The 12,362-nt window shown below is 41.5% G+C and overlaps 1 protein-coding gene across 7 annotated transcripts in view; it reads right to left on the bottom strand.

Moving 5' to 3' along the window:
• Positions 1-12,362, bottom strand: part of LOC132405637 (rap guanine nucleotide exchange factor 6-like) — a 407,378-nt gene that overhangs the window by 201,859 nt on the left and 193,157 nt on the right. For 6 of the 7 annotated variants that reach the window (XM_059990611.1, XM_059990602.1, XM_059990608.1 and 3 more), the window contains one exon: positions 7,356-7,526. The exons of the other annotated variant lie outside the window; for it this stretch is intronic. In XM_059990611.1, the coding sequence (XP_059846594.1) occupies positions 7,356-7,526 (171 nt within the window). The remainder of the gene's footprint in view (positions 1-7,355; positions 7,527-12,362) is intronic. 7 annotated transcript variants of the gene reach the window in all.

The following is a 12,362-nucleotide window of genomic DNA, read 5'->3' as shown; positions in this document are numbered from 1 at the left end:
GAGAGGAGTTATAGGCAGGTGGTCACACCAGGGCCAAGGGAGACAGACAAGTGGGCAACAGTCAGGAAGGGGAATGGGATGTGTCAGGTACCAGAGAGTACCCCTGGGGCTGTACCCCTTGACAATATGTACTCCTGTTTGAGTACTGCTGGGGGGGGGGGGGGAGGAGACAGCTTACCTGGGGGAAACGGCAGTGGCCAGGCCTCTGGCACAGAGTTTGGCCCTGTGGCTCAGAAGTGTAGGGAAGCAAAGATGAAGGCAGTAGTGATAGAGGACTCTATAGTTAGTCGGTCAAACAGGCGTTTCTGTGGATGCAGGAAGGAAACTCAGATGATAGTTTGCCTCCCAGGTGCCAGGCTCCGGGATGTTTCACATCTCATTCAAGATATCCTGCAGTGGGAGGGAGAACAGCCAAAGGTCATGGTACATATTGGTACCAATGACATAGGTAGGAAAAGGGAAGAGGTCCTTAAAAAAAGACTAGAGGGAGTTAGGAAGGAAGTTGAGAAGCAGGACCTCAAAGGTAATAAGAATAGAATGAAGTGGAGGATAAATGCATGGCTAACGGATTGGAGCAAGGGCAGGTATTCACATTTCTGGATCATTGGGACCTCTTTTGAGGCAGGTGTGACCCGCACAAAAGGGACAGGTTGCACTTGAATCCCAGGGGGACCAATATCCTGGCGGGGAGATTTGCTAAGGCTACTGGGGAGAGTCTAAACTAGAATTGCTGGGGGGTGGGAACCAAACTGAAGAAACTGGGGAAGAGGAGGTTAGCTCACAGATAGAGCAAGCTTGTAGAAATTGCGAGAGGGAGGATAGGCAAGTGATAGAGAAGGGACGTGCTCAGACTAGAGGCTTGAGATGTGTTTATTTTAATGAAAGGAGTGTTGTGAACAAAGCGGATGAGCTTAGAGCGTGGATCAGTACTTGGAGATATGATGGGATGGCCATTACAGAGACTTGGATGGCTCAGGGACAGGATTGGTTACTTCAAGTGCTGTGTTTTAGATGTTTCAGAAAGGACAGGGAGGAAGGCAAAAGAGGTGGGGGCGTGGCACTGTTGATCAGAGATAGTGTCATGGCTGCAGAAAAGGTGGACGCCATGGAGGGATTGTCGAGGGAGTCTGTGGGTGAAGGTGAGGAACAGGAAGGTCAATAACTTTACAGGGTGTTTTTTATAGGCCGTCCAATAGTAACAGCGATATCAAGGAGCAGAAAGGGAAACAGATCCTGGAAAGGTGTAATAATAACAGAGTTGTCGTAATGGGAGATTTTAATTTTCCAAATATCGACTGTCATCTCTCCAGAGCAAGGGGTTTAGATGGGATGGAGTTTGTTATGTGTGTTCTGGAAGGTTTCTTGACACAGAATGTAGATAAGCCTCTGAGAGGAGAGGCTGTAATTGATTGGTATTGGGAAATGAACCTGGTTAGGTGTCAGATTTCTCAGTGGGAGAGCATTTTGGAGATAGTGATCATAATTCTATCTCCTTTACAATAGCATTGAAGTGAGATAGGAACAGACAAATTAGAGAAGTTAATTGGAGTAAGGGGAATTATGAGGCTATTAGGCAGGAAATTGGAGGCTTAAATTGGAAACAGGTGTTCTCAGGGAAAAGTACGAAAGAAATGTGGCAAATATTCAAGGGATATTTGTGTAGAGTTCTGTATAGGTATATTCCAAAGACACAGGAAAGTTATGGTAGGGTAAAGGAGCCGTGGTGTACGAAGGCTGTAATAAATCCAGTCAAGAAAAGAAAAGCTTACAAAAGGTTCAGAGAGCTAGGTAAAGTTAGAGAACTAGAAGAGTATAAGGCTACTAGGAAGGAGCTTAAGAAGGAAATTAGGAGAGCCAGAAGGGGCCAAGAGAAGGCCTTGGCGGGCAGAATTAAGGAAAACTCCAAGGCATTCTACAAGGATGTGAAGAACAAGAGGATAAGACATGAAAGAATAGGACCTATCAAGTATGACAGTGGGAAAGTGTGTATGAAACCAGAGGAAATAGCAGAGGTGCTTAATGAATACTTTACCTCAGTATTCACTACGGAAAAGGATCTTAGTGATTGTAGTAATGACTTGCAGCAGACTGAAAAGCTTCAGCATGTAGATATTAAGGAGGAAGATGTGCTGAAGCTTTTGGAAACCATCAACTTGGATAAGTCACCAGGACTGAACAAAATGTAACCTAGGCTAGTGTAGGAGGCGAGGAAGTAGATTGCTGAGCCTCTGGGGATGATCTTTGCATCATCAATGGGGACGGGAGAGGTTTTGGAAGATTAGAGGGTTGCGGATGTTGTTCCTTTATTCAAGAAAGGGAGTAGAGATAGCCCAGGAAATTATACACCAGTGAGTCTTACCTCAGTGGTTGGTAAGTTGATGGAGAAGATCCTGAGAGGCAGGATTTATAAACATTTGAAGAGGTATAATATGATTAGGAGTAGTCAACATGGCTTTGTCAAGGACAGGTCTTGACTGATTGAATTTTTTGAGGATGTGTCTAAACACATTGATGAAGGAACAGCAGTAGATGTAGATGGATTTCAGCAAGGCATTTGATAAGGTACCCCATGCAAGGCTTATTGAGAAAGTAAGGAGGCATGGGATCCAAGGGGACATTGCTTTGTGGATCCAGAACTGCATGGAGGTCAGTCACCAGTGGAGTGCCTCAGGGATCTGTTCTGGGACCCTTACTCTTTGTGATTTTTTATAAATGACCTAGATAAGGAAGTGGAGGGATGAATTAGTAAGTTTGCTGATGACACAAAGGTTGTAGGTGTTGTGGATTGTGTGGAGGGCTGCCAGAGGTTACAGTGGGACATTGACAGGATGCAAAACTGGGCTGAGAAGTGGCAGATGGAGTTCAACCCAGATTAGTGTAAAGTGGTTCATTTTGGTAGGTTAAATATGATGGCAGAATATAGTACTAATAGTAAGACTCTTGGCAGTGTGAAAGATCAGAGGGATCTTGGGGTCCGAGTCCATAGGATGCTCAGAGCAGCTGCGCAGGTTGACTCTATGGTTAAGAAGGCATATGGTGTATTGGCCTCCATTAATCGTGGAATTGAATTTAGGAGCCGAGAGGAAATGTTGTAGCTATATAGGACCTTGATCAGATCCCACTTGGAGTACTGTGCTCAGATCTGGTCGCCTCACTACAGGAAGGATGTGAAAGCCATAGAAAGGGTGCAGAGGAGATTTACAAGGACTTTGCCTGGATTGGGGAGCATGCTTTATGAGAATAGGTTGAGTGAACTTGGCCTTTTCTCCTTGGAGAGAAGGTGACCTGATAGAGGTGTACAAGATCATGAGAGGCACTGATCACATGGATAGTCAGAGGCTTTTTCCCCTCGGCTGAAATGGCTAGAACAAGAGGGAATAGTTTTAAGGTGCTTGGAAATAGGTACAGAGGAGATGTCAGGGGTAAGTTTTTACTCAGAGAGTGGTGACTGTGTGGAATGGGCTGCTGGAGATGGTGGTGGAGGCAGAAACGATAGGGTCTTTTAAGAGACTCCTGGATGGATACATGGGATTTAGAAAACTAGAGGGCTATGGGTAAGCCCAGGTAGTTCTAAGGACATGTTCGGCACAGCTTTGTGGGCCGAAGGGCCTGTATTGTGCTGTAGGTTTTCTATGTTTCTATGTTACCAACCCCTCCAACTGTCTTCATAACATCCTCAAACTTTGCCACAAAGCCATCAATTCCATTATCTGACAAACAATGTGAAAAGTAGCAGTCCCAATATTGAACCTTGAGGAGCACCACTAGTCACTGGCAGCCAACCAGAAAATGCCCCGGGAATACTGCAGGAGATGGGTTATAGTGTATCCCAGATTCTTGGCCATCCTGTTACTGTCAGATGGATGGTATGCTTTGTAAACTGGACTCCTTGCAGCCTTTGTGCAACTCATCAGAAAGCTAGATACAATCCAGCTTGGATCACAATCTAAGTTTTAATTACTGCTGATCATCACAGTGCGTTGCAAAATCTTACCAGGGACTCCTTAAATTTACCCAAGATGATCATAGTTGGGAGCTTAACATCCAAGGATACACATGGTATCGAAAGGATAGACAGGAAGGTAGAGGGAGTGGGGTGGCTCTGTTCGTAAAAATGAAATCAAGTTCTTAGAAAGAGGAGACACAGGATCACATGATCCTTGTCCTTGTCCTTGTCTGTAGAATTAAGAAACTGCAAGGATAAAAAGACCCTGATGGAAGATATATAAAAAGGTCCCCAAACAGATAGTAATGGGGGATTTCAGTATACAGGTAGAATGGGAAAATCAGGCTGGTGTTGGATCCCAAGAGGAGGAATTTGTAGAATGCTTACTGCTCTGTTCTGCGCTGAACTAAGGGTCAGTGGCTGAACTCTCTTTGTGGACTTAAGTTCTGAATGTTATTGGTTTACTTTTATTGTTTGCGTGATTTGTTTCTTTTTCCTCTGCACACTAGGTGTTTGACAGTCGTTTTTTTATAAATGGGGTTATTTATTTTGTGGCTGCCTGTTCGGAGCTGAATCTTCTAGGTTGTATAATGTATACATACTTTGATAATAAATGTACTTTGGATTTTGAGGAAGCAGGAGAATGGGTTGAGAGGGATAATAAATCAGCCATGATGGAATGGTGAAACAGACTCGATGGGCCAAGTGGCTTAATTCTACCCCCATTGTCTTATGGAAGATAAAAGGCTGTCAAGGTCATGTAGATAAAGAAGAACCCATGTGCTTTCATAATGTCTGGAGCATAATATACACTCAGTGGCCACAGAGGGGCACCCAATATAGGAGCCCCACAGGGCTGCGTACTGAGTCGACTCTCTTACTCCCTGTACACCCATGACTGTACAGCTCCAATCTGCTAATTAAATTTGCCGACAACACTACATCGATTGGCCATATCTCAAACAATAACGAGGTGGCCTACAAGGAAGAAGTCACTTCTCTGACACAATGGTGTCAAGAAAACACCTCTCCCTCAATGGCGCTAAAATAAAGGAGCTGGTTGTGGATTAGAGGAGGAATGGAGATGGGCTAACCCCTAATGACATCAATGGATCTGGGGTTGAGAGAGTAAACAGCTTCAGGTTCCTCGGAATCCACATCACCGAGGACCTCACGTAGTCTGTACACACCAGCTGTGCGGTGAAAAAGGCACAACAGTGCCTCTTTCACCTCAGATGGTTGAGGAAGTTAGGTATGGGCCCCCAAAATCCTAAAAGCTTTCTGCAGGGGCACAACTGAGAACATCCTGACTGAGAACATCACTGCCTGGTATGGGAACTGTATCTCCCTTAATCAAGGGACTCTGCAGAGAGTGGTGCGGACAGTCCATTGCATCTGTAGTGAACTTTCCATGATTCAGGACATTTACAAGGACAGGTGTGTAAAAAGGGTCCAAAGGATCATTGGGGACCCAAACCATCCCAACCACAATCTACTCCAGCTGCTACCATCGAGGAAGCAGTACCGCAACATAAAAACCAACAGACTCCGGAGACAGCTTCTTCCATCAGGCCATCAGACTGATGAACTCACACTGATTTGAGTGTACTCTATATTACACTGACTGTTCTATTTATTATATGTTATTATAAATTACTATGATTGCACATTGCACAATTAGACAGAGACATAACCTAAAGATTTTTACAACTCGTGTATGTGAAGGTAAAGATTCAATTCCATTCAATTCAATATTGGTGAATTTATGGAATTTATTACCACAGGCAGCTGTGGAGGCCTGGTCATTACTTAAGGCAGAGCTTGATCAATTCTTGATTATACACAGCATCAAAGGTTACAGGGAGAAAGCTGGGGACTGGGACTGAGGAGGGGAAAAAAAACATTGAATGGCAGAACAGACTCGATGGGCCAAATAACCTAATTCGGCTCCTATGTCTTATGGTTTTATTAGGTACAGATATGGAGCTTGGTGTGGTTTTCTAGCGTTATAAGCCCTTCCACTTCAAGGTTTGATGTACTGTACATTCAGAGATGCTCTTCTGCACACTACTGTAGTAAAGTGTGCTTACTGATGTTGCTGAAAGGTACACCACTGAAGTACCTTTTTGACTCACTGGATGCTTATCTTGATAGATACCTTTTAAAAAAAGCAGCTTTTTTTAAAACCCTCCTGTAGGTTTGAACCAGTCTGGCCATTCTCTACAGACCTCTCTCATTAACAAGACGTTGTCACCCATACAACTGCCGCTCAGAGAGTGTTTTTAATATTTTTATACAGAATTCTCTGCAAACTCTAGAGCGTTGTGCTCGAAAATCCCAGGAGATTAGCAGTTTTTGAGATACTGAAACCACCCTGTCTGACATCAACAGTCACTCTATATCGAAGTCACTTAGATCACATTTCTTACCTATTGTGATCTTTGCTGTGAACAACTGAACAATTGAATTGCTGTCCCACGATTGGCTGATTAGATATTTGCATTAATAAGCAGGTGTACAGTTATATCTAATAAAGAGGCCACTGAGTGAATGCCTCAATCATTTATTTCATTTGCTGTTCGTAAAACTCTGCTCAGCACAAAATCATTTCTAAAGTATCCACTAGCTGTAAACAAAAAATATTTGTGGACACAGAAGATGGCTGAACTGTGCAAATCTTTTAAAAAAAATCTTTGAAGGTGCATTACAATCCTGAAGTGTACTTTCTTCCCTGGTATGGTCCATGAAATCTCTACAATTACTTAAACCAGGCAAAGGCTGCTAAAACAGCATTCCTCTTTGCTGTTAAGGTTCAGTGTATTTGGGAAAGGGCTTCGGTGAAAACAAATGTCCACTAAAAATTGGCATATGCAAGAGTTCCCACAAATCAGAGATTCAGACCATGCCTTCCATTTCAAAGGTGCAATGCACCAGCTGATTATCCACCTTTTTATTCTGATTGGTCAACTGCATTTTTAGTGGAATTTATTATGGTTCTTCTATAACTTGAGACAGAAAGTAGGAAAACAGCCACTGGATGTTCGTAAATATGAAAGGTTATTTCAAATGGAAAACCCCACTTGAATGATCAAAAGCTGTGTGAAATTAGTCATACCACTAAAGTACCTTCTTGACTTACTGGATGCTCATCTTGACGCACACTTTTTAAAAAAAAGCAGCTTTTTTTTTAAATATGTTGCAATCTCTGCTTAGAAGTCCATCCTTCAAAATTTAACAGAACTTTCAGTTCAAATACAATTTATTTAAACAAGAAATAGCTTTATTAAATTTACATTTTTAAAAAAAATTCAAAAGTAGTGCCATTACCAGAATCCTCAATGTTAGTTTTAAACTTCACTTAAGGTTCATTTAAAAAGAGCATATTAAGTACATTATGTGGATTATTTACCATGTTACAAGTGCTGGTCTGTTGGGGTCCATCAGAATGGTATGAATCCACATTATCTGTAATTGTTTGTCGCTCCCCTTTCAGGTTAATCTTTCTGAAGCGGCGACGAGACTGCCGGTTTGTAACTTCTCTCTGTAGATTCTTCTCTTCATTTTCACTCACATTTTCAACCTGAAATACATGTTCAGGATCCTGATTGAACATCCAGTTCTTCCATATCAAAGAGAGTCTATGGAATCTTAACAGATTCATCAGAAATGTGAAAAAAACATTAAACTATGCACATGAGAAAGGAGCTCTTGGGATAGAAACCGCACAAGCACAGCCGCACTATAACTGTGAAAAATTGTGTTTCAATGAGCTGGAGGCCACAGCTTCCTTCCTTTCAGGAAACTGTAAATAACGGTTTATCAATGCAAAAATCACATGCTTGTTTTGTGAGTACTGAACATTTTTTTCTATTATGAGCTATATTTTGTTCAATGTAACATTTATTTGTCAAATTCTTTTCAGTTATCAACTAGTTCTTCAATTTCCTACCATGAAAATCTAAATTCAGCATATTCAGTAGATACAATTATCTTCCTGTTTAGTCATGTTCATTCTGGTCCTTCAGAGCAAAACAAAAACTTAGAGGCTGTTTCTTATCTTTAATTAAGTAATCTGACCTCATAATGGTCTCTTTAAATGTTCTATGATTTGTTTCTTCTATGAAGAAAAAAAGGATACAAGGCATCACCAGTTTTAAATATAAAAATATCTTACTAACTTTTCAGTTTTGAGCTGATGCATACTTAATTTGTTGAGTTACAGGTCCTGATTTTACAGGAAAAAGTCATCAGTTCTCTGAACAATTGATATTCACCTCTTATGTAACCATAAGCATTTTGGGGATTTTCATTCAAAAGTGAAGGTGCTGAAGTTCCAGTCAGCTGCTTGATGGTATTTTCTCAATTACACTCTGCCATTGAATTCTCCAATCCGTCTACTTGGATGTTTAATTTCATCGAGAATTCCAAAAAGTTAATGTGGCGATATAAAATTACATCCTTTTCATCAAGTCAAGTCACTTTTATTGTCATTTCAACCATAACTGCTGGTACAGTACATAGTAAAAATGAGACAACGTTTTTCAGGACCATGCTGTTACATGACACAGTACAAAAACTGGACTGAACTATGTAAAAAAAAAACAACAGAGCAAGCTACACTAGACTACAGACCTACAGAGGACTGCATAAAGTGCACAAAAACAGTGCAGGCATTACAATAAATAATAAACAGGACATGATTGTTCAATTGCATTTAAATATTTTTGTATTTGTTTCCTTGATTTTTAAACTAAAATATACTTTAAATTAAATCATTTTGAGCACTTTTCCAATTCAGTTTTTTGATAGCCTTGATAAAATACAGGGGTTATCCCTATCATTGTCTCCAAAATGATCACTTATGCTGTAGAATACCTTGTCAACAAGATTTCTTTGGAAGGCATGGATCGAGCTGTGAGGTGTGTGTTACCATTGGATTATCTCATGAGGCAAGCTCTAACCCCTATAAATATTAGTGGGGTGCAAGTACAAATTGACCACAAATTTTGAACCATTAGGTAATACGAAGATCATAATTACACATGTTCTTGTAAAAACTGCCAATAATTTATGCTTTTCTCGTGAATGCTGTTTATATGACACTATGTATTTGTGATGCTGCTGTATTTAAGATTTTCACTGTACCTGTGCAAATGACAATAAACTCGACTAGATTCTTAACCAATGTCAAGTGCAACTTCTAATGTTACACATTGAGTTGAGATGTTGAAGGGGGTCAAGCAACACACACAAAATGCTGGTGGAACGCAGCAGGCCACCCTGTCCTTGCATTGCTACCTGGTCTATTCCTCTTCCGCCCTGTCTCTTGCATTTCTCTGGAGACAGCTTATCTACTGATATCTACTATAAGCCCACTGACTCTCACAGCTACCTGGACTATTCTTCTTCCCACCCTGTCTCTTGCAAAAATGCTATCCCCTTCTCGCAATTCCTCTGTCCTCACCGCATTTGCTCTCAGGATCAGGCTTTTCATTCCAGGACGAAGGAGGTGTCTTCCTTTTTTAAACAAAGGGGCTTCCCTTCTTCCACCATCAACTCTGCTCACAGACGCATCTCTCCCATTTCCCGCACATCTGCCCTCACCCCATCCGCCCGCCACCCCACTTGGGATAGGATCCCCCTTGTCCTCACCTACCACCCTACCAGCCTCCAGATCCAACGTATAATTCTCCATAACTACCACCACCTCCAACGGGATCCCACTACCAAGCACATCTTTCCCTCCCCCTTCTCTTTCTGCTTTCCACAGAGATTGCTCACTACGTGACTCCCTAGTCCATTCGTCCCCCCATCCCTTCCCACCGATTTCCCTCCTGGCACTTACCCTTGTAAGTGGAACAAGTGCTACACCTGCCCTTACACCTCCTCCCTCACCACCATTCAGGGCCCCAGACAGTCCTTCCAGATTGAGATGACACTTCACCTGTGAGTCGGCTGGTGTGGTATACGGCATCCAGTGCTCCCGGTGCGGTCTTTTATATATTGGTGAGACCCGACGCAGACTGGGAGACCGTTTCGCTGAACACCTATGTTCTGTCCGCCAGAGAAAGCAGGATCTCCCAGTGGCTACACATTTTAATTCCACATCCCATTCCCATTCTGATAATGTCTATCCATGGCCTCCTCTACTGTCAAGATGAAGCCACACTCAGGTTGGAGGAACAACACTTTATATTCCGTCGGGGTAGCCTCCAACCTGATGGCAAGAACACTAACTTCTCTAACTTCTGTAAATGACCCTCCTCCCCTTCTTACCCCATCCCTGACATAATTAGTTGTTTGTTTTTTTCTCTCTCTGCCCATCACTCTGCCTGTTCTCCATCTGCCTCTGGTGCTCCCCTCCCCCTTTCTTTCTCCCTAGGCCTCCCGTCCCATGTTCCTTTCCCTTCTCCAGCTCTGTATCCCTTTTGCCAATCACCTTTCCAGCTCTTAGCTTCACCCGACCCCCTCCTGTCTTCTATCATTTTGCATTTCCCCCTCCCCCTCCTACTTTCAAATTTTTTACTATCTTTCCTTTCAGTTAGTCCTGACAAAGGGTCTTGGCCCGAAACATCGACAGTGCTTCTTCCTATAGATGCTGCCTGGCCTGCTGCGTTCCACCAGCATTTTGTGTATGTTGCTTGAATTTCTAGCATCTGCATATTTCCTCGTATTTGCTGTCGAAGGGGGTGAAGTTTATTTTTTAAAATGACATACAAAGGAGAAGACTCAATGGGCCAAATGGCCTAATTCTGCTCCTATATCTTATTATGTTAAATAATCTGTTTACCAGCATCTTAGCCAAGAAACATGAAATTCATGAAATACAAGTTTTTAATCAAATAAAGATGTCTACATCTGGATATCACTGTGACCAGCTCAAACTTAAATGTGATGACTTGTTTTAATGTCATCAGGAAACAGCCCACTGCCAGGCCAATATTAATTATTTTAAAGTGGTATGCATTTAGCCCCAGTACGCCATCAAGAACAGCAACAAATGTGATAAGATAAAATAGAAGGGAATAGGACTCAAGAGATATTCTAACAAGATCTTTTTTCTTCTGGTTAAATAATTTCAACAAACACATATGTAAATATGGATAACTGCATTCAAAAAGCAGCAGAACATCAGCAGTAGGACAAGAAGAATTTTTAAAAATTTGATATCCATATTATGTACAACTTGATCAGGAATAGTCACATCCCATAGTGAATTAAAAAATAAATTGTTTCTATTTGTGCTATCCATTCAGCCAGTATCCTTATTCAATTATCCGGTCTTAACCCACTTGACACAAAAACTGCATTTGACAATGACCCTTCACGCATACTACAGAACCACAGAATGCTTGCTCTACAGATGTAATATATAGTCTGGTTCAGTTCAGTCATGTTTTAACACTGTGCATTCGTATTAACAAAATCAAAAAAGTTTGGCTACAAAATGCTTAAGATACATCAAATTTTAGTCTCTTTCTAAGCATGCCACAGGTTCATATTGTACGTGCAGAGTCAAGACAGAGCATCACATAGCCCGATTTTTAATGTTGAAAAAAGTATCAATTGCCTTGTTATGTAGTTTCTACATCAGCCATTGCAATACTCTACAAAAGTTTGTTTCCATTGTCAGGGGATATAAACAGGATATTTGCAGGAAATCTGTCAAGCATCTCATGGCTTTCATCAAAGATAATATCTATTTTTTGAAAACCACATGCAGTATACTAATGACCAAATATTATTTTTGCATAGTTACCATTTATTGGTGGCTCAGAAAGTTTTCTTTAAATCGGCAAGGGATAGCTACTTTTAAGTAGGTCTTTTAATTAGCTACGGTGGAAATTTCAAGGCCAAGATATACAAAAAGAACAAATTGAGCACTGACACGTAGTTTATCCAAACATCAATAATAACATGCTTACATACTCACAGGGCTCTTCTGCTGGAAAGAGTACAAATAATTCAACATTTCTTTGCAGGAAAGCAATGCAGTCCATTCTTTGCTAATACACAATCAGGCAATTAGAGAAGGAATTGATGACCATGAGGCAGAGGAAAGGAGACAGGCAGTTAGATGGAAAACCTCACACTTTCTCTGTGTAGAAAAATAGTGGTAGGTGAATGCACTATTGGGGTATGTCGCCAGATACCATGATTAAAGCACTATGGATAGCTCAGACGTAACAGCACAAAAGCAGTTGTGGTAAGAGGTGCTATAGTGAGGGGATTAGTCAAGTGTTTCTGCAGCTGCAGCACCAGGATGGTGTCTTGCCACTTTTGTATCAAAGTCAAAGATTTCACAAAGCTGTTACAGGAAATCCTAAAGAGAAAGAAATCTTGGTTCATATTGATATTGTCAACACAGGTAAGACAAAGAATGAGGTCCTGGAACACAAAGCCAAGGAACTTGGTG

The sequence above is a fragment of the Hypanus sabinus genome, chromosome 15 (assembly GCF_030144855.1).
Source record: "Hypanus sabinus isolate sHypSab1 chromosome 15, sHypSab1.hap1, whole genome shotgun sequence".
In the NCBI taxonomy this organism is placed as follows: Eukaryota; Metazoa; Chordata; class Chondrichthyes; order Myliobatiformes; family Dasyatidae; genus Hypanus; species Hypanus sabinus.
This window is presented reverse-complemented; position numbering and strand designations above follow the sequence as displayed.